Source organism: Pipistrellus kuhlii, unplaced genomic scaffold (assembly GCF_014108245.1).
Source record: "Pipistrellus kuhlii isolate mPipKuh1 unplaced genomic scaffold, mPipKuh1.p scaffold_m20_p_5, whole genome shotgun sequence".
Lineage (NCBI taxonomy): Eukaryota > Metazoa > Chordata > Mammalia > Chiroptera > Vespertilionidae > Pipistrellus > Pipistrellus kuhlii.
Genome location: NW_023425551.1, coordinates 64,314,310 through 64,336,545, shown reverse-complemented (window position 1 = coordinate 64,336,545; position 22,236 = coordinate 64,314,310). Strand labels below are relative to the sequence as shown.

The 22,236-nt window shown below is 36.8% G+C and overlaps 1 protein-coding gene across 2 annotated transcripts in view; it reads right to left on the bottom strand.

Moving 5' to 3' along the window:
* The window catches only part of HMGCLL1 (3-hydroxymethyl-3-methylglutaryl-CoA lyase like 1), a 153,764-nt gene that overhangs the window by 57,954 nt on the left and 73,574 nt on the right, over positions 1–22,236 (bottom strand). For both annotated transcript variants that reach the window (XM_036414903.2, XM_036414904.2), the window contains exons 6-7: positions 14,793–14,856; positions 12,504–12,692 (exon numbers count right to left, since the gene is read on the bottom strand). In XM_036414903.2, the coding sequence (XP_036270796.1) occupies positions 12,504–12,692; positions 14,793–14,856 (253 nt within the window). The remainder of the gene's footprint in view (positions 1–12,503; positions 12,693–14,792; positions 14,857–22,236) is intronic.

Below are 22,236 nucleotides of genomic sequence, written 5' to 3'. Positions count from 1 at the left end.
TGTCTCTTCTATCATCATTTATCACTGGGAAAGATCATTGTTGTCATTTCTAGTGTGTGTCTCTCGTCTCTATAACTTCACTTTTTCATCTCAGCAGCACCCTATCCCAGTCCATCCCCTAAAGAGAATTTGGAATGAATTCCCTAAAACAAGACATTAATCAAACTACCCAAATTAAATATATCTGGTGGTTGAACAATGCCAGTAAAAGTATAAAAACAAGATAAAAAACCTCTCTCAAATTTGGTCCTAAATAGTGTCTCCTCTGGATACCTGTGACATAAGTTGTAACTCTTTGTGCTTCCATTAGAAACTCTCCAAGATCAGGTTACTCCAAGAGTAACCTGAGCTTACTCTTGCATGCACCCTTCCTAGTCCTAGAGAACTTCACTGTTTTATATATATATATATAAATGATTTTTTAATTTAATATATATATGAATGCTGAAACCAGTTTGGCTCAGTGGATAGAGCATTGGCCTGCGGACTGAAAGGTCCCAGGTTCGATTCTGGTCAAGGACATGTACCTTGGTTGTGGGCACATCCCCAGTAGGGGGTGTGCAGGAGGCAGCTGATCAGTGTTTCTCTCTCATTGATGTTTCTAACTCTCTATCCCTCTCTCTTCCTCTCTGTAAAAAATCAATACTATATATATATATATATATATATATATATATATATATATACACACACATATATATATATGAATATGTAAAACATAAATATACACACAAACTTCAGTTATAAGATAAATATAGAAAATAAAGTAGAAAACAGGATATACAATTTTTAATTTATATCAGAAAAAGATGCAACCAAGAGATGGCAATATAGAACAATCCTGATTTTATATCCCCCACACACAGTTAAAAGAAGAATAAGTAATAACTATTCATGTGTAAGACATGAAACACCCCTTTACATCACAGAAACAAAGAGAGGCTAGATTAGAAGGGTAAGAGGCTAGATTAGAAGGGTAAGAGGAATGTCCACACCCTGACCACATTGTCTCTCCCCCAGGCCAGCACTGTACCATGCAGGAGGTCTCCCCTTAGCCTATGGTACCTCCAGTGGAAAAAAAGAGCTCAGGGGTGCCATCTGGCCCTCTCAGAATTGTAAGGAGACCCAACACTGGCTTTTTCCTTCTGAGATTTCAGGGGAATCTGAGAGGTTCAACCACTTGGAATCTGATTTTGAGTAAGTAGGTGGAAAGGCATTGTCACAGCTAGCACTCAGATCTTGACAAACTACATTCATACCTGAAGAGCCCCAATAGCAGTCTCAACTAGCAGCTTTATTCTTCTGCAGAACCAAATGGTTCAGTTGGACCAGGGAACTTGGCAGGGATCAGGTCTGCCTGATTTGGGTCCTCAACTGAGGAGTTTTGCCAGCCTCAAAGATTGGTCTGACTATGCGAAGGTAGAAGAATGGAGTCATAGTCACACCCACTGCAGTGTGGGACCCAGACCCATCTGACCAAAAGGGCAGGCAAGACCACCTGGGAACTGTGCAACCTTGCTACACTGGAGCTGGGAGGCTGGCAGGCAGATCTGATCAGCCTCAGAGAAAAGCCAGTGATGGCCATGGAGGATCTCTTGCTACATCTAGGCAGAAGGCTAACAAAACATCTCCCTTTGATACACATAGCTTCTGACCCCTTCTAGCCAGAAAACCTAGTTGGGAAAATTTGGGATTTGCTAAAGTAGGTCCTCCCAGTCCTACCTGGCCAGGAGAGCTGAATCATATCCTTATGTAGGGCCTGTGTAAGGCCCCATCTGACGACAGTGCTGGCAAGAACACCTGGAAGGTACTGCCTAACCCAGTGGTCAGCAAACTCAATCAACAGAGCAGCAAACTGTGGCTTCTGAGCCACAGTTTGCCAACCACCGGCCTAACCCAACAGCTTGAGCTGAGAGTGAGACAAGCAGAGCTGATCACCCTGAAAGTAAAGCCAATTGCCCTGTTGGGGCAGGAAACTTGGTGCACAGGTTGTCTTATGATAAGACTACAAACCAAGAACCTTAGTAAGTAGCCTTGGAGTTGCTTCTCCCACTGAGTCCTAGTAGGGAAGCTAATTTGTAGGCCCACATATTGCTAAATATAGCCTTATGTATGAACCTTACCAGAGAACACTGAAAGCTGTGTAGCCTATCCAACATCCCTGCTTACAGTAACATTTAAAGAGACAGCCCAGGCCATGGCATTCCCTGTCTGCAGAATAAAACCAGTAGCCTCCCCTGTTCATGATCTCCAAAGCATACTCTTGCCTGATTGGGATAACCAAACAACAAACCATGCAGGCCCTGGGTCCTCTCCTGCCAGGGCAGAGAAGCTAATTCATAATTCCCCATAATAATGAGTATAAACCATAGCCACAAACATCTAGTAAGCTTGACCAGAGAATCCAGGCAACCACAGAGCCCATCCTTCAGCCTAATTTGCAGGGACCCAAGCCAGTTCTGTCCTACTGTTCTCAGCCAGAGGCACACTTCCCACCTGACCTCATAGATCAAATGGTTGCCTTGCCACAAAATAGACCTGAAGAGCAAGCCCTACCTGTTGAAGGACATTGCCAGCAGACACATCTAGAAACATAAACTGTGTTGAATGGTGAAAAAGTGTATCTGCCAAAGCAAACTTTCCAAGTCTGGAAGAGGAGACTATTTGTTCAAATGCAGAGATACCACTGTAAGGAATCAAGGATCACAAAAAAGCAGATAAATATGAAACTATCAAGGAAACTAATAAAGCTCTAATAATGAATCCTAAATAAATGGAAATTATGAATTGCCAGACAAAATAATTTAGAATTCTCTTAAAAAAGTAAACTAAAACACACACACACGACAAAAGGGCAACAAAAAGGGAAACTATTTAAAAAGCAACCAACAGCCATAAATCCTAATGCTCAAAAATATAGTAAATGAATAGAAAATTTATAATAGAGAATTTTAAAAACAGACTTGGCCATGAAGAAGAATTAGCAAACTGCAAGAACATTTGAGATTATCCAGTTAGAGGAGGAAAAGAAAGAAAAGGATATAAAATTAGTATCCAGAAATCGGTTGCATTCTTATATACCAATAATGAACTATCAGAAAGGGAGACTTTTAAAATTGTCATTTAAAATTATACCAAAAATAAAATACCTAGGAATGACTATTTAGCCAAAAGGGGAAAGACCAGTACTCACAAAATTATAAGACACTGAAGAAAGAAACTGAAGATGCAAATACATACATCGTATTCATGGATAGGAAGAATTGTTAAAATGTCCATACTACCCAAAGCAATGTATAGATTTGATGCAATTTCTATCAAAATACCAATGATGTAATTCACAGAATTAGAATAATTCAAAAATGTGTATGGAACCATAAAATACCCTGAACAGGCATAACAATCTTGAGAAAAAACAAACTTGAAGGAAATTATTCTACCTAATATCAAACTAAACTACAAGGCCATAATCATCAAAACAGCATGGTTTTTCTATAAAAACACCACACAGATCAGTAGAGCGCCCAGAAATAAAGCCACATCTATATCGCTAAGTAATATCTGACAAGAGACAAGAACATGCAATGGGTAAAGATATTCAATCAATGGGGCTAGGAAAATTGGACACACACACACACAAAAATGAAACTAGTCCATATTTTTACACCATATATAGAATAATCTCAAATGGATTGAAGACTTAAATATAAGACTTGAAACCATAAAAGTCCTAGAAGAAAACATAGGCAGTCAAATCTTGGACATTTCTTTTAGTGATATTTTTTTCTGATATATTTCTACAATCATGGAAAACAAAAGAAAAAATAGACAAATGAAAAAGGTTTTTGCACAGCAAAATAAAACATCAAAAAGTGAAAAGACAACTCATGTAAATGGAAAAATATATTCACCAATGAAACATTTGATAATAGATTAATATCTAAAATTTATAAATAACTCAGACAACTCAACACACACAAAAAAACAAACAAACAAAAAACACACACCAAGTAATCTAATTAAAAAATGGGTAAAGGATCTGAATAAACACTTCTCCAAAGGAGAAATACATAGGAAAAAATTGTTTAACATCAATAATCATCATAGAAATGCAAATCAAAAACACAGTGAAATATCACCTCTCACCAGTCTGAATGGCTATCATCAATAAAACAAAAAGTGTTGGCAAAGATGCAGAGAACAGGGAATCCTCGTGCACAGATGGGAATACAGATTGGTATAGCCACTGTGGAAAACAATATGGAGTTGCCACAAAAAATAATGGAACTGTCATTAGAAAAATACAAAGCAAAACCACAATGAAATAATGCCTGTTAGAATAGCCATCACTGCAAAACAAGAGATAAATACTGGTGAGGATGTGGAAGAAAGAAACCTCTGTGCATTGTTGGCAGGATTATAAAGTGGCACAGCCATTATGTAAGAGCATGGGGGAGCCTCAGCAAATTAAAAAAAAAAATAGAACTACTATATAATTCAGCAGTTTCACCTCTGGGAATATATCCAAAAGAAACTAAAACACTAAAAAAGAAACTAAAACACTAAGTTGAAAAGATATCTGAACCTCTATATGAACAATAGCTAAAACATGGAAAAAAACCTTAAGTGCTCATCAATAGATAATAAAGACATTGTTTTTAATATGTATATATATATATATATATATATAATATATATGTATATAATAGTAGATATATATTTTATATAATAGATATACGTGTATATATATGTATATAAATGAGATATATGTATATATGTATGTGTATGATATAAAAGAGATACATTAACACAATATTATATAGCTATAAACTAGAAAATCCTGCCTTTTATAACTATGTATGCATGGTGCTTGTGCTTGAGAGCATTATGCCAGGTTAGGTAAAGAAAGTCACATACTGAATTGCCTTACTTCTATATGGAATCTAAACAAGCAAGCAAGGAAACAAAACAATAAAACCCAACCAAACTCATAGAAAAAGATGTGGACTTTGGTGGTGGTGGGTGGGAGATGGGAAAATATGAGGAAGGTAGTCAAAAGGTGCAAACTTCAAATTATAAGATAATTGAATACTAGAGATGTCCTGTACAACACCATGACTATAGTTATCACTGCTGTATATATTGTACATGTGAAAGTTGTTAAGAGTGATTTCCAAGAGTTTTCCTCATAGGGAAGTTTTTTTTTTTCTTTTTATACTTTTACTTTTTAAAGTATATGGGATAATAAATTCTAACAAAGCTTATTGTGCTAATGATTTCAAAGCATATGCAATTGAAACCAATGCTGTACACCTTAAACTTATAAAGTGATATATATTGAGAATTTTATTTAAAAAAAATGATCCATTGTGATCCAATATATGGTATTACTGCCATGAAGTTCAAACCCAGAACTAGAAATATTTGGGACCATTTGAAAAAGCTGTTCAAACAATAAAGCTAAAGATTCTTGACTTTTTGGCTATTATGGTGATTAGTGGTTTCAACTATGTGTTTGTATTTAGTGGTGGCTACATAACCATTAACTGGTTACATTATTTTATTTTTAAAAAAGGTCATGAGAGCACTAACCAATAAATCAATGTTCTGAAAGAAAAGTTCTGTGTCAAAGGGGCAAGAGTGTTTGTGCATGAAGTTTCCTTATAAATATAAATTTTAAAGATAAAAAAAAATTAAGAGCAAAGAAACATGAAAAGAAATCAGAAAATGAAAAACTTAATATGTTTTTATACAAACAACAGTGCAAAACAACATTTCCCAATTAAATCTACATGTATTGAGAGAGATGTGACAAGTACTTGGTTGAATACAAGATATTGGAAGCAATATTAAAACAATAAGATGAAATAGTCACGGAATGGGTAAGAGAGGTACTCTAAAAGGTATTGATTTTTTGAAATTTTCATTTAAGTCAAGAAAAGTATCATAAAAGCTGGCTTCAACCCCCACCAATAATACAAAATCAAAGTTAAGTCCTAAATAGAAAAAAAAATCACTAGACTGGTAAGACAATAATTATATGAATAGGTAATGTTATTTTCCCCCAGACGGTAACAACAAGATTAACTAACCAAGATGAGTCTATCTTCCTGATTCAAAACTTGCATTATATGTGCAAAGAAAATAAAATAACAGCCTCAACCCAGGATAACTGACTTATGTGGTGCAATCAGAGGTAAATACAGAGATACCCATTAATATACAGTAATTTCTGGATAATATTGTCACCCTAATAAAGTCAAAATTTCTAAGAGTAATGATATTCAACTATATCTGCTTCTGCAATTTTATTGTTTCAAAGAATCAGCTATTTCATTAATTTTTTCTATTGTCTTTCTATTCTATATCTCATTTATTTCTCTAATTTATTTCTTTGCTTTTACTGACTTTAGGCTTTGAATTGATGATAATTTCATAAAAGAGATCTAAATATGTATTCTGATTTATTTTCTAGTATAACAGAATTCCAGAATTCTTTTGCATGAGGTAAAGGAAATCTAAAAAAATATGAGACTTTCCAAATAATATACTTTCTAGATAATGGAAAAGTCAGTGTCTTATCATAATGTTGCTTGCATAAATAATAAAAAATGTACCCACTGGAAGGACTTGGGAATTTAAGAAAATATAGCAAAAAGCATAGCCTTGTGGGGAGTAAAAAGTCATCATACAACTCAGCTCTCCTCCTGTTCTCCCTCAGCAGCATGGTCCTTGCCTCTACCTCTCTGTGCACACTGCTCTCTAGGGCTCCCCTTCAGATCTACTCAGTCTCAGGGTCCCAAGAAAGATATTCTAACTATCTGTGTTAGGGATTTTCCTGGATCTTAGGAGTTGTGAAGTGCAGTAATGGATACCATGAAGTATAAATATCCCTATGCATACCTCCTCATCCCAGAGTATCAATCAACTGTAAATTAAAAGAGCTAATATAGGTAGGGAAGCAATGATTTCAAAAGTTAAACCACAATTAAAAAGAAACAGCACAAAATCTCTACTAATAAAGTCAGTGTTCTCTCTCATTGCTTTTCTGACTATTAGAATTTTAAGTCAAGAAAAAACCCTAATGATATGTATAACATTTGCCTATTTGATCAGCATGGGAGAGTCAGAGCAGGTTTGGATGTGTTTTCTCTCAAGGTGAGCTTCAAGCTTATGATCTAAATATAATCCATTACATAAAGACTAAACACTCATTTTTAGCACATTATAGTAGAATTCCCCATGTGTTATAATGTTGATTAATTGAATGCCAGTTTAAAATGTCATCTAGCTCAGAAGCAGTTTTTTCCAAACACTCTTTAAGTCCCTTTGGATATATAGAGACAGATAAAAATTGGATTATCCTTAAAGACAAAAACTTATAGATCACCTAGTACCAAAAGCAGAGAGAAGTTTATATTAATAAGATGTTGGAGATAAACAAAATTAATAAAATGTTTACCTATTTTTCATGATTGATAAGAGCAATTCAATTATGAAAAAATTTTAAAGTTATATAATACTTTGTTCATTTTTTGTCATTGATTTTTATAGATCAGGAACACTGGAAAACTGGACAGTGTTGAACTTTTGCCAGATTTATTTTCTTCTTCTTTTTTTTTTAATGATAACATACATCATCTAATGTTCCTATGAAAATATTTTTGAAAAGAATACTGTGCTGGAGAAAGTTTACTGTATAGCAAAAAATCCTCAAAATCAAAGGGCTTTCAACAATAGTGAGTTAAACTTGAACAGATTCCTCACAGCAATATCATCTATAAGCTGTAACATCTAAAGCTAACATCCAGGACTGTCTGAAAAAATAAATATTTCTTGAACTAATTAATGATGCACTTTTTTGTTAATTCTCATCTGAGGATATTTTTTCTATTCAATTTTAGAGAGAGTGGGAGGCAGGGAGGGAGGGGGTGAGAGAGAAAGAAAGAGTGAAACATTGTGAGAGACACACATGGATTGGCTACCTCCCAGAGGAGCCCTGACAGGGCCAGGGATCAAATCTGCAACCTAAGTACTTGCCCTTGACCAGGAATTGAACCTAAGACCTTTCTGTGTAAAGGCCTACATTCTAACCACTGAACAACACTGGCCAGGGCAATGATGCCTTTTTTTTTTTTTTTTTTTTTTTTACTTTTTTAGGGGCTTCCAATTTTCAATTTTTTCTTTTGTTTCTTATTCATCAATTTCTATTTAGTATTTTAAAAGAGGTAGAAAAAAGGAGTAATACCTAATGCATATACATGGTGGAACAAAAGTAGGTTTACAGTCGTGGGAGACATAGTTTATTCTTATATGATTAATTATTGTATTATTTTCTGTATAAACAACTGTAAATCTACTTTTGCCCCACCTTGTATTTACAACAGCACATTTGTAACAGAATGCTTTATGTTTCCTGGCTCTTATCACAAACACACTGTTATTAGTTTTTAACTGCAAGGACTATAATAATAGTATTAATCAAATACATTATTACAGAAGCAATTGTTCTAGAAACTGCATCTTGTCTCAGCAGTGTGCATTCTACGAATACGGATCTGAGACACAGACTCATTTGGCTTGCCATTGGAATTTTTAAAAATTCTCCTCAAGAACCTCAAAAACAAATTACATGAGAAAGCATGTGCTGTTTGGTAGCATTTGAACATAGTTTATTTAGTAAAACTCCATATAAAAAATGAATGCTTTGATGTAAAAATTAGGTAAATAATTTTGTTTTTTTTCTAAAGGACAATAATAAACATACGGAAAACATTATGAGGAAAGAGCACATTAAGCTAAAAGTCTATTAAGTTTTAGAGAAAAAAGGTGCATTAATGATTCTTCAGGAGAAAGTTAAATATTTCCTAAGCTGCTTTGTCTCTGTGCTACCCATTAACATGGTACTGACATTTGTGCTGTGGGATCTTATTTGTTTTGTTCTGTTTTTATCCGATTGTCAAAACTGGAATCATGCGAGTGGGGAAAAATAGAGGCTGTGTGACTGTCTGGTGGATAAGTAGATTAAACAATTTGTTCACTGGTGTTTTACTTAGGTACTGGGAGCACATAGAAGGATGAAGCTCGATTTTTACTTAAAAACTTAAGACAAGTATATGTGGGCCAAATTCGTTTCTTCTATTCCTAACATGCTATGCCTCTTCTCACCTCATTTTCTTGTTCTTCTGGTTTTGAGTGGTTATAAGCATCCCACACTGAAATCTTATAGTCTCAGAATTATTTCTCTATATTAAACAAATCTGGTAATTATGAATTCTTGACTCCCATATAGCCATCTACATACAGCCCTAAGTCATATGTATATGCCATTAAAAATACAATAACCTGTAAACCCAAGAAAAATTTCTCTACTGCCCTCTACTCCACGGTCAGTATGTGCTTCCCAGACTGGGGGTGTGCATTCTATTTATAACTTCCTTTTGTTTCCTACCATGTGGCCAAGTTTCCACTTATTACATGTCTGCTTGCCTTAATATTAACATCCAGTTTGGAGCACTGTAAACTGTTTCTCAGCCCTTAAATTAAAGCAAATGATATCCACTCCACATCCTACACCACTTCAAAGATTCCGTTTTAGAAAATGAAGTATGGCCACTGCTTCCTGAAGCCAATGTTGGCCCTGTTCATAATGAAGTGAAACTTTCTCTGATTTCCTTTCTATATAAATGCTGACAGTTTATTCCACGACATTTTTTCCTCCCCCACTAGAATTAAACCTGGTTATTTTGCTGTTGTTGTTGCTGATATGGGGGGGAGAGAAGGTTAGGAGATGAGAAAGGACCCTGCCTTCTTCGGTGGTGTTTGGGACAGGATACCGTGTGCTTACAATGACATTTCTGGACTGCCTTTGGCCATCTTTAACAACATAAAAGTTCACAAATATTTAAAGACTGTCTGAGCTACACACAATTTCAAAGAGAGCAGCAGTGTATATTTCTTTCTTATGTTGTCACTGGTTTATTCAATTATGTCAAAGTGGATGGCAGAAAAGACAAAACAAACAAAAACAGCCTCTACCACTCTAAATTTTAGCTTCCTCATCAGATCTGCACTCTTTGACCATTTCCTTAATTGTTCACTTATACTACCCTCTCCGGCTTCCTGCCATGTTGCTTATTACACAAGCCACTGTCACCTTCTTTACCTATTTACACTGTGACTAGAACCCAAGCTCCGGGCAGTGTACCAGCAAACTGGACTCCATCCCGCCCTCCATATATTCAGAGAGCCTGGCACATAGCAAAAGAACAGAAAATACTTACAGATGTTTATAGTCACACTTCTTACTAACCACCACAGGAGCTGCTGAAGACTATCCACCCCTATACACATGCACGGGCCCACACACACACGCAGACACACAGGCACAGGCACACGCACATACACTCACACACCAGTTGGGCTTGAAGATGCATTCATTCCGAAAAGGTTCTTCATACCTGACAGTGCTACTAACCCTCAGCCTTTTCAAAATAACTTACTTATTTTGGATCTTTCAAATTCTGCAGGCAATGTGAATCTGAACTCTAAACCCATATGAGAGGGGTCAAGAAATAAGGACAGAGGGAGAGTTTGCATTTCTCCTCCACTCAGAGCCAAGGCCATGAGAATGAATGTGCTTGCCTTCTCCCTTAGAGAGATGGAATTGCTGGTTTACCCTTTGACTGAGGTGTGGTATCTTGGGGATCTCAGCCTCATACAGGTTCCCACCCATATTCCCCATCTTGCTTTGGGCCCTGGGTAGTGTCATATCCTGCTGTGCAGCCATTACATGATGGGAAAATGCCCCAGGATTTCAGTCCTCATCTCTCTATAAACAGAAACTGTGTAATTCAACTAATTCAGCAAATGTTATTAAAGGTTAGTTTCTCTTATGAATATTTGTCTTCTTTCCATTCCTCAGATAAGATTCTCTCCTGTCCTAAGTCCTTTGCCCAAATGGTGTTTCATCTGTTTGAAGCATTCTTTTCATAGACTGGGGCACATGTGTGCATACATATACACATACGCGCGCACGCGCACACACACACCCCTTCTGGGGGTTAGTTCCTTCTCATTTTTTAGGTCTGATTTTAAACATCACTCCCTCAGGTGGGCCTTTCCGATCTCTTAAAGTCACAATGTAGCATCAGCAATACTTTGCACTTGGTCATTTTCAAGAGGCACATTGCCTAGAATCAAAAGTTTGGGTCCCCAGGTTTTTGCACAGTATCCCTGCCTCTATCCCAAAGCACTAAAGTATCATTCATTAAGTAATGAAATATTACTACAGGAATGAAATATTACTCAGTGTGTTGCCACACAGAGGACATATTCATATAGAGAAATGAGAGAAAGACAGAGACAGAGCGGACAGAGACAGGCTGAGACACACCTCTGAAGAACTTGCCGGTCAGGAACACTTAATAAATTACAGTTGCAGCTGATCACAAAATCCTGAAGTGATGCCAGTTCTCTATTGTTTTAGAAACTAAAATGCCTAGAGAAGGAACATTGTAAAAATTCCCATGCCCCAAATTCCATGGGATTATGATTTTCTCTCCTAATTCAGTACAATGTTCCTTGCCTGCTTCCAGAGGGTAAATAAGGATTTGTGCACATATGCTACAAAGTCAAAATAAGCCCTTGTGCGGCTTGATCTTCACATGATTTTTTTTTAACTCCTGCCAAGTGACTGTACCGTTTAAGGCTGTGATATTAAGCTCTACTTACCAATTTTCAGCTCCAACAAAGAACTTTCATAGTCTTACCTTTAGTCGTCAAAATCTTGTGTTCTAAGAACTTCAAATAAATCAATTTTTAGCAGAGTTTAAGAGACTAATACTATTTTGAAACAATACCCTTAAAATGCTATTTCAATCTATTCTTCTAAATGCATTCAAAATAACTGAGTTTTTATTAGAATTTAATAAATACTTTTTTAATCCTCCAACTTTCTAGATCTCTTCATTTTAATAATCTAACAGAATATACTTGACAAAAACCAGAGATTCTTTCAAAAGTGTGCTTGCCAAGATCAGGAAAACACCTTAAACAAAATATTCTACATTTCAGCACCACATCTCATCACAGAGCACCAAATTATCAAAAAGAATATTCGTTACATGATTACAACAGTACACTCTTCTATCTTTGTGCCTTGCATATTTCAAAATGCTATCATATTTCAACCTATTAAACTTTATGTCTGAAAGCCCCTGGGAGTTGAAAAAAGCAGATGCAGCTTTAAGGGGATTAATACCTTAAGAATAATAAATTCAGGAATTTTATCAAATAAAATTAATGGTAATATGAGATATCATTGCTCTAAAAACAAAAGAAAAGAAAACATGTGCAATTTACATTCCTGTTGAGTGCTTATCATGTACTGTTTAAATATATATCCACAGACATTTATTAATGTTATCTTATTGAAGCTCTTAGCATGTCTATATTATAAGTAAGGATACACACCTTATATACACACAAATAACACAAAATACCTGGAGGGCTGTGAGGATATTGGCTAAGGCTTGTCCATAAGTGTCATGACAATGGACGGCAAGTGCAGTGGGTGGGATTTCCTTCATGACACTTTCCAACATTGTCTTCATGCTTCCTGGAGTTCCCACTCCAATCGTGTCTCCCAGAGAGATCTCATAACAGCCTATGCCATACAACCTCTTCGATACCTATGGGGACAGGTGAAGAGCTTGTAAAACAATGGAAGCAAACAGACCCAAACCCTGTTGTTCCTCAGCAAACATGTGGAGGTAAACATCACAAGGAAGATTGTGATATATCCATGGGAAACATTTTAGTTTTCTGATTATTTCCTTGTTCATTAAATCCTAAGCATTATATAAAGCCCTGAATGGCAATAATGTAATTATATTGTGATATTCAAGTTTGTCTTAGAATCAAAACTACCTATCTATTCACATGTTCCATTAGGAATTATAAACTACAATTTAAACTACGGCAGGCTTACTTTTCCCAATTCTTTCTTTAATTAAAAGGAAGCATTACATATTTACTTTTGAAGTAGCATTTCTTAAGGAGTTAAATGAGGGGTCAAGAAATATCAATACTGGTTTCAGCTCTGTCACTCAGTAGCTTTATAATTGGTAGAGGATCAAAATATTTCTGGCTTACTTTTTCTGTCTCATAAATGGATACACATATATTATGATTTTGCATTTCTTGACTCAAGTGCTAAGAAGTGATCTTATAAAGTGGGATTTCAGTGGAGTTATGGATAGTCTAGAAGTCACCTTGGGTATAATAAAGAGTTGGTGGTGTAAGAGGAAATGGACACCACTACTGGAGACAGTCTTCTGAAGAAACTTCTATGTGGAAGGATGGAGAGAGTCAATAACTAGGTGAGGATGCCAAATTAAGGGAGAATGTTTTCAGGTGGAAGAGACTTGAACATGTTCAAGTGCAATCGGAAAGAAATCTAAACAGTCGAATATACAGGGACTGAGTGAGGGGAAGAACTAGAGACTTGAAGGACAAGAGAGTGAAAACACGTTGCATCAGTCACTTCAGAAAGTAAGAGAGTGAGTTGGCTACAGAATATATTAGAATAACACAGAAGGCTATTAAAGGTTGCTGGTGATGAATGTGTAAAGTTTCTAATCTGTCTGTCACATAATTCTTTTCAGCAACTGCTCAGGCATTCTGGTGCAGGAATGGAGAACCGAACCGGAGGGTATGTGTGGTCCATCTAGAGACAGCAGAGGCAGGAGAGCAAGGGGTCCTGTGTATAGGCAGTGTTGGGCCAGATTTTGTGGAGTCTGAATTTACACTATTTTGGAAGTGTTCTTTAAGACAAAAGTACATAATTGTGAATTCAAATTATTAACAACAGAGACTTGGAAGGATCCTATGCAAGTGAAGGACTACCCCATGTATGCTTTGTTATCTTATGGTATAGTTGCCTCTGTGTGCAAAGGTCTTGCTTACATAATGGAGTATGGGCTATCCTTCATTTGAAAAATCTGCCCTGAATTTCACAAGTTCAAATACACAAAACTAGGACTGGCTTTAGCCAAACTGAACGTTTACCCAACCTACATTTTGATTTCTAACTGTACCACCTTCACTGTAATAGTACCACATCAATAAATTTTAAGAACATTAATAACCCTAACAACAGGTGCATATTAATAAACTTCATATACAAATAAGTCTCTGAGATAGTCTAATTTAATCTCAAAGACTGAGCAGTTTGCATTCATTGCTATCTATTTAGAAACAGGAATAATGAGTGAAAATTGAACTTTCATCAGAGCTCCTGACTAATCTATTCCTGTAAACTGTTCCGGAATAGCATCTGGAATCTCAGCAGTAAGAGCTATAGGATCCCAAAGGAACAAAGCACGTATACTCCATACATGTGCTGAACGTATGCATGAGAAGAACAAAGGAATGCTATTGGAGCAACCAAGGTAAAGTTGAAGTGTGCACAAACTGCCCAGACATACTGATGGGAAGGGCACTCACTGTGGTCTGCCCACCAAAAAGCAAAGCAGACACTTTTATTATATTCCCTCCACCTTGGAGCACCCAAAATATGAAATTCAAATGTGACTTAACTCTGAACAGTTATAGGCAATATGTACGTTCTCAATGTTAAAATGAAACTGCTAAACAATCACATGACTCCCACTCCACGGTTCCCTTTAGTCTCTGTTGTGCAGATGCACGAAATATGAGGGAAATAGACTCCTTTTAAAAATAACACACATTGTTTTGCCATGAACCAGAAAACCAAAGGCATATCTTACTTCTGTCACTTTTTGCGGTGTGATGCTTCCTTCATACGGACAGCCCAGGGCACAAGACACATACCTAGGTTTAAAGAACAGAACCACATGAGTATAGTGGATAGGCCGCTTCCTATTTTCCATTTTATAAAAATAAAGCAATAGCACCCCAAAAATCATTGAGAAATTTTACTTTACATCCTTCAGTATTGTTGTATGCTCAGACCAAACGAAAACAATTTTGGAACATTTTCAATTTAACTCACATGTTCATCTTCCTAATAATTACCATTTGATATAAGTTATTTGATGGCAGATGGGAATAAGAGATAGGTGCTTAGCTTATGGGATTGTTTCTAATATTGCAACATGTGAACATTCAAAGCAGAAAATACCAGTGAAACATAGTTTGATTTAAATAAGTACATGCATTCAACTGTTAACTATCCAGGTTTTTGGAACCATAGAGAAAGACCATGTAGATGACTATCTGAACTTTGCTCTTCACTCCCATCTGGATGTCTTGGCCTCATTTAGAGAGTCTTTAATCACCCTGAAACTCTTAGAACTGGCCATAACCTCAAAGTTCATCTTATCTCTTGTGGCTATATTTAAATCATCCCAAACAGAAAAGCGTCTAGTCTGCTTTTCAAAGGCTCCAAATAAGGATATTCTATAAGCATCTTCAACAATTTAATATTTAAAAAGCCAAGCTTTTCCTGAAAAGGCAATGATACATTTCCATCTTAAAGTCTTAAGCTATAGAAAAAGTCTGCTTTCGCTATTTTCAGCTCAATACCAACCCCATTTCATTCAACTTTCCTCAGAGACTTAACAACACTTGTATTAAAATCATGCTTCATGCATTGGATTGTTGGGAATAAAGCAATTCACAGGAGGAAGAGGTGGGTGGTGAGAAATGAAGCTTCAGATCCAGTTCTTCAAACCAGAATATGAGAGGATTTAGGAGACTTGAATGCCAAGGAGACTAAACTTTGAGATCTTTCAAAGTTACTTTGGGGCACTCAAAATTATTAGGTAAGTTATTGACAAGATCAGATTTGTTTTCTGGAAATGTAACTCCTTGGGAATGCTAGAAGTGGTTACCAGAGGAAAGGTGGAGGCAAAAACAGAAGAGAATACCATATTTCCTTGATTCTAAAATGCTGTTGACTGGAAGATATACTATGGATTTCATTACAGATTTTGGAGTAAGAAAATATAATATACATAGCCCTAACCTGTTTGGCTCAGTGGACAGAGCTTTGGCCTATAGACTCAAGGGTCCCAAGTTCGATTCCAGTCAAGGGCATTTACCTTGGTTGTGGGCACATCCCCAGTAGGTGTGCAGGAGGCAGCTGATCGATATTTCTCTCATCAATGTTTCTAACTCTTTCCCTCTCCCTTACTCTCTGTAAAAAATCAATAAAATATATATTTAAAAAAGAAAATATAATATATAGTAAATAATTCAATCCATATCCATTGATTCTAAAGACGTAATCTAATTTCAATGTAAATGTGATTGAAGTTGTGTTTTGACATTAAATAAGCAGTTATGAGGATAAGAAAGGAGAAAGAAGGCAAAGTCAAGTAAAATTTGACAGTCATACTGGACAGAAAGCCCATCTGTTTGCTTTTCTAATTACTAGAAACTACATTTATTGTTTGATTAATCTATACATTTGATCAAGATATGTGAAATTGAAAAAAATGTACTTCTGCAAGCATAACATTAGATGAGGTGTCTAAGGATGAAAAAGAGTAAATAGTTTCATTGAATTTATTGGGGTGACATTGGTTAATAAAAGCATAACAAGTTTCAAGTGTACAACTCAAAAATACATTATCTGGACACTGCATTGCGCACCCATCATTTCAAGCAAAGTCTTTCCATCCCCATTTCCTCCCCCTTTGCCCACTTCCATTTAGCCCACCTTCTTTTCCATATGGCTGTCATTACGCTGTTGTCTGTGTCTATGAGTTATGATATATGTCCTTTAATCCCTTCACCTTCTTTCATCCAGTCCTCCCACCCACCTCCCCTCTGACTAAAGTTGTCAGTCTCTGCAGAAACTGGTTTGGCCCAATGGATAGAGTCAGCTTGCGGACTGAAAGGTCTCAGGTTCGATTCCAGTCAAGCGCATGCACCTTGGTTGTAGGCACATCCCCATTAGGGGGTGTGCAAGAGGCAGCTGATTGATGATTCTCTCTCATCGATGTTTCTAACTCTCTCTTCCTCTCTCTTCCTCTCTGTAAAAAAATCAATAAAATATTAAAAAAAGAAAGAAAAAGTCTGTTCATATATTCTTGCCTCTGGTTTGTTCATGTTTATTTTGTCCATTAGATTCCACATATAACTGAGATCATAGGGTATTTGTCTTTTTCTGACCGGATTATTTAATTTAGCATAATAATATCCAGGTCGATCCAAGCTGTCACAAAAAGTAAGATTTCCTTCTTTTTTATGGCCACATAGTGTTACATTGTATAAATGTATCACTGCTTTTCCATCCACTCATCTACTGATGGGAACTTGGACTCTTTCCAGATGTTAGCTACTGTAAATAAAATTGTATGAACATAGAGATGCATGTATGCATTCTAATTAATGTTTCAGGATTCATAGGCTATATTGCCAGAAGTAGGATGGCTGGGTCACATGGCAGTTTTTTTCAATTCAGATATAATGATTATAGATAATATGTTGGAAATATAAGTACATTGAATCTGAACCCAACATATCTAGATGTGATTAAATAGAAAACCCAAGTCATCCATTTATATGCTGTTCCTCTAATTGTGAAAACCACAATAAGAAGAAAAAAAAAAGCAAATGAAAAACAATATGAAACTAACCTTTCCTGAATTTCTATTACCTGGCCATAGCTACCACTCTATGCCATAACCCTGTCTCTCTGAGTACATTTTCATTCACTCATATTTTCCTGCTAGTCTTTCCCAGGCCTATGGCTTGCCTGGTCTTCACACTCCATGATATTTCATCTTTCTATGTATTTCATCTTTCTATGTTCTCCATCTTTGTAAGTTGAGTAGTCACTTCTTTAACCTATTTACCCATGGGGCTACTTTCTCCAAAGTGAATGTGACAGTTCTCAACTGCGTTCATTCACTGCACTTTAACCCTCTAAAACAGAGTAAGGAACAAAGCAAGTCCTCCTCACCACTCTTTAGCAAATAAAATTTTATTGGACTAAACCATGCCCATTGTTTAGCTATAATCCACAGATACTTTCATATTATAACAGCATATCTCAGTAGTTGAAATAGAGACCATCAGAAACACAAATCCTAAATCATTACTCTCTGGCCTGTACAGAAAAAGCTTGCCAACCACTGGCAAAAGGAAGGCATGATGATGAGTGTGAAAATATGCTGCTTTGTCTACTTAGACTAGTGGCTAACAGCAGTTTCTAGACCTCTGCTCTTTTTCAATAATCTACGACAGTGGTTCTCAAACTTAGCTGTTCAGAATCATCTGGGAAGCTTTAAAAAAACAAAACAAAAAAAACAAAACAAACAAACAAAAAAAAACCTCTGATGGATAGGATACTTTCCAAACTAGTTGAATCAGAGACTTAGAAAATAGAATTCAACCTTTAATGTTTTAAAATAATTTTTGAAGTTCATTATCCTGTAAAGTTAAAAACCACTCAGCTATTAGTAATACTGCCTTATCCAGAGTGCTTGATTAATTCCCTTATATAAAAAGTGATATTCAATAGACCTGATAGTATCTAATCTCAGAAATCTCCCGACTACTTTGCCACAGCATTTTTACTCATCTTTGATTGGCTCCTGGTTATTAAATGTATAATTTTTACTTAATGTGTTCTCATGGTGATTTTAGTTTCTGTTGGAATTCCCCAAGAGTCTTGTATTATTTAAATGTCCCTTAGAAGGAAACCTGACTTCCCCACCCTTGCCCTGAGATCTTTACCAGTCCCTGGACAAATTCCTACCTTAATTCCTCAGTTGGTTTCTACAGGACCCATGTGTTATAAATCCATAACCCCACACTATTCATGGCATAGGTCCCAGTGACTGCATTGGCAAGGAAGTGTTTTCAGGCTCCAAGATTGCTCAGTTACAAATCCATGTCTTAGAGAACATCTCTTTTCTCATGCATTCAATCCTATTTCTAAGCCACGAGAGACTGTATCTAGGATGGATACCCCATTGTGTTAGTGGCATCAACTGGCATACTAATCACATTTTCTTTGATAAAATCTGGGGGCTTTCTTTTCTTTTCTATTCTGAGAATGGTATATGTTTTAAAATGTATCATATTTTTACGTTTGTAATGGGAATAGAAAAAGGAGTCCCTGAACCAGCTCAGTTCTCCTTAGTCTCTCTCTCACCATATGCAGGTAACTCCAGGGGCAACTTCCAGTCTCCTGGTGAATATTATGAATTGATTGCTTGCCACGTTCAGATGACATATCAAGTTCAATCTGTCCAAAATGATGCTCATCCCTATTTCCCCTGCATTTTTCATTAAAAAAAACAAAACACACCAGAGCCATTTCCAAAGTCTGTCCTGCTAAATCACTCAAAGGTTACCTTTGAGAACATATTCAAAGTTTGGCTAATTCTTCTCCTGCAGCCTCTACAGCATGCAACCACTGCCAATGGTAGCCCAAGTACACACAACAGCCCCTGCGTCCCCTCTCCTGGCAGCCACAGACGTCTCCTGCATGCTCTCCTTGCCTCTAGACTCTTACCGCTCGTTTTCCTCCAGGTCCTATTGCCAAAATGATACTCTTAGAGAATAGATCTCACTACATATTTTTCAACTTTAAAAATATTTTATGGGCTTGCCAGTGTCTACCACATAAGCTTACTATTCAAGTTCAGCAATTTGTGAAAACTCAATGTAACTTTCTTTAAAACCAAACCAAACCAAAAAAAAAGCTATAGTTTTATTGATTTCAAAGAGGAAGGGAGAGTGAAAGAGATAGAAACATCAAATACGAGAGTCATTGATTAGCTGCCTCCTGCATGCCCCACACTGGGCATTGAGCCTGCAACCCGAACATGCCCCCTGACTGGGAACTGACCTCCTGATTCATAGGTTGATGCTCAACCACTGCGCCACAACAGCTGGGCTTCAGTGTAACTTTCTACCTTTTCCATTCACAGCCTCCAAAAGTCCTATTCCAGTAAAAGTAAACTTCTTCCTGTTACCCAAACATTTCTTGAGATGTCTCATCACTATTCCTTTGCTCTTTGCAGATTTCCTATCCTGATTAAAAAGGCCACAGTTTCTGAAGATGTTTCATATATTTACCTATTTTATTAACTAGAGGCCCAGCGTGCATGAAATCATGCGTGGTTAGGGTCCCTAGGCCTAGCCTGGCCTCCTTGCATGGCCTCTGCTGCCCAGCAGCACTATGGGAAGCTTACCATCCTGGGACGCTCCGTGATGCTTGCGGCCCTTCAATTGTTCTGCAAGGCTTCCCCCACCCCTGCCCCTAGATTGCTCCTGGAAGCTTGCTGCCTCCCTGTGAAGTTCGCAGCTGGAAGCTCTGCAAAACTACCCCTACCTCCACCCCTTGCCACTGCTCTGTGAAGCTCCCCTGATCCCACAACTGCTCTGCAAAACTCCTCCGCCCAGAGACTGCTTTGCGAAACTCGCTGCCACCTCTAAGCTCAGGCCACCCAGCCAAGCAGCCCACCACTCAACAGTCCCTAGTGCCGCCCTGCCACCAGCCCCCCTCACGGTGAGCGGCTTCGGGACTGGAAGAGAGGGGGTCTGAGAGGTGCTCCATGCACTTCATGGTGATCAGTCACCTGTTCGGTTGTGACACCACCTAGTTCTTTATATACATTAGCCTACCTTCTTCATGAACTTTCTCCAAGAAATGTTTTAATAACCTTAAATTTAATAGTATTTATCTGTGTATCTGTTACTGCACTTGCCCTTTTTTTGAGCAACATAATAATTATTACCAGTCTGCTGGTAACTCTTTGAAATCAGGCAAATTTTTCATTTTCATATTCCACATAGCACCACAAGGCACTACATTAGATAAAACACTCATTATATCTTGAATGAATTAATGCACCAATATGTTTGTTAAAATGTAATTTTCATCCTCTGAATAATTTTCTGTAAAATTACTCACCTATAAAATAAATGTTTAGCTAGATGCAGGTTATTAATGTTCTAATTCCTATAGCTAGAGATGATAGCACATATTTGAAAGTTCAGATTTAGAACATAGTTCAACATGATTTAGGATGACAGAGTAATAAAAGAAATCCCCAATCACAATGAAGCTAATTGTGTTAAAATTAACAAAAAGCGTAATGTTACAATAAACTCTGCAGAATGAGTTGGGGGTTGTTTTATGTGTGTTTGTTGAAGCCATTTATCAGTACAGATAGTACCTGACTTACGTTGGTTTGACTTACAGTTCTTGGCTTTAGGATGGTGAGGAAAAAAAGGGCATTCAGTAGAAATCACACTTTGAATATAGAGTTTTGATCTTTCCCAGGCTAGCCATGTGCAGTACAACTCCCTCTCATGATGCGAGACAGAGCCAGTGAGCTGCAGCTCCCGGCCAGCCATGCAATCATGAGGGTAAACAAATCATACTCTACTGTGTATTCATTGTGTGAGAGGATTTTGCCCAACTATTGGCTAGTGAAACTGTTCTGAGCATGTTTAAGGTAGGTGAAGCTATGATGTTTAATAGGTTAGGTGATATGTTCAATTTATGATGAATTTATTGGGACAACCCTGTTGTAAATTGAGGAGCATCTGTATTGTGAAAAATCCTGATAAATGGCAAAACTAAGTCTGTAACAACTTTACATAGTAGAACTGAATCGCGAAAAAGCACTTACACTTAAGCCTTACTCAAGTCTACCTGCCCACAGTCATCCCACATTCCTCCAATCATCTTGGCAAAACAAGAGAAAAAGGATCAATAAAATCTTGAATAAATGTCACCATCACTTGAAGTGAAGAGAGTCAACCATGCCAACATCAGAAGAGACAATGAGAAGAGTGATGAGATTGCATGCAATGTCTAAAGGTAATTGAGACATTTAAATAAATGAGCTGCTGTGACGTACAAGAGAGTATATCAATCTATTCCATTAGCATTCCATTACTAATACACCAACAAAAAAACATAATGTTTGAGAGACTATTGTGCACTTATCACTGTAGATGATATAAGAAATAAAGATTGTCCCTTGCGTCTTAAGAAACAATTCTGCTGAAATTCTCCTTTTGCTCTAAAATGCTAATTTTATGAGAAATGCAAAACACATTCTTTCCTCAAAAGCTCTATATTATGGCTATTTATGAATGCCTGTTCAAGTGCAGCTTATCCATATTAACTATTGCTAGGTATGTATTATTCTAGCACACAGCAGTGATAGAATAATATCTAAGACTTTAAAAAGTACGAATTCTCATACACACCACATG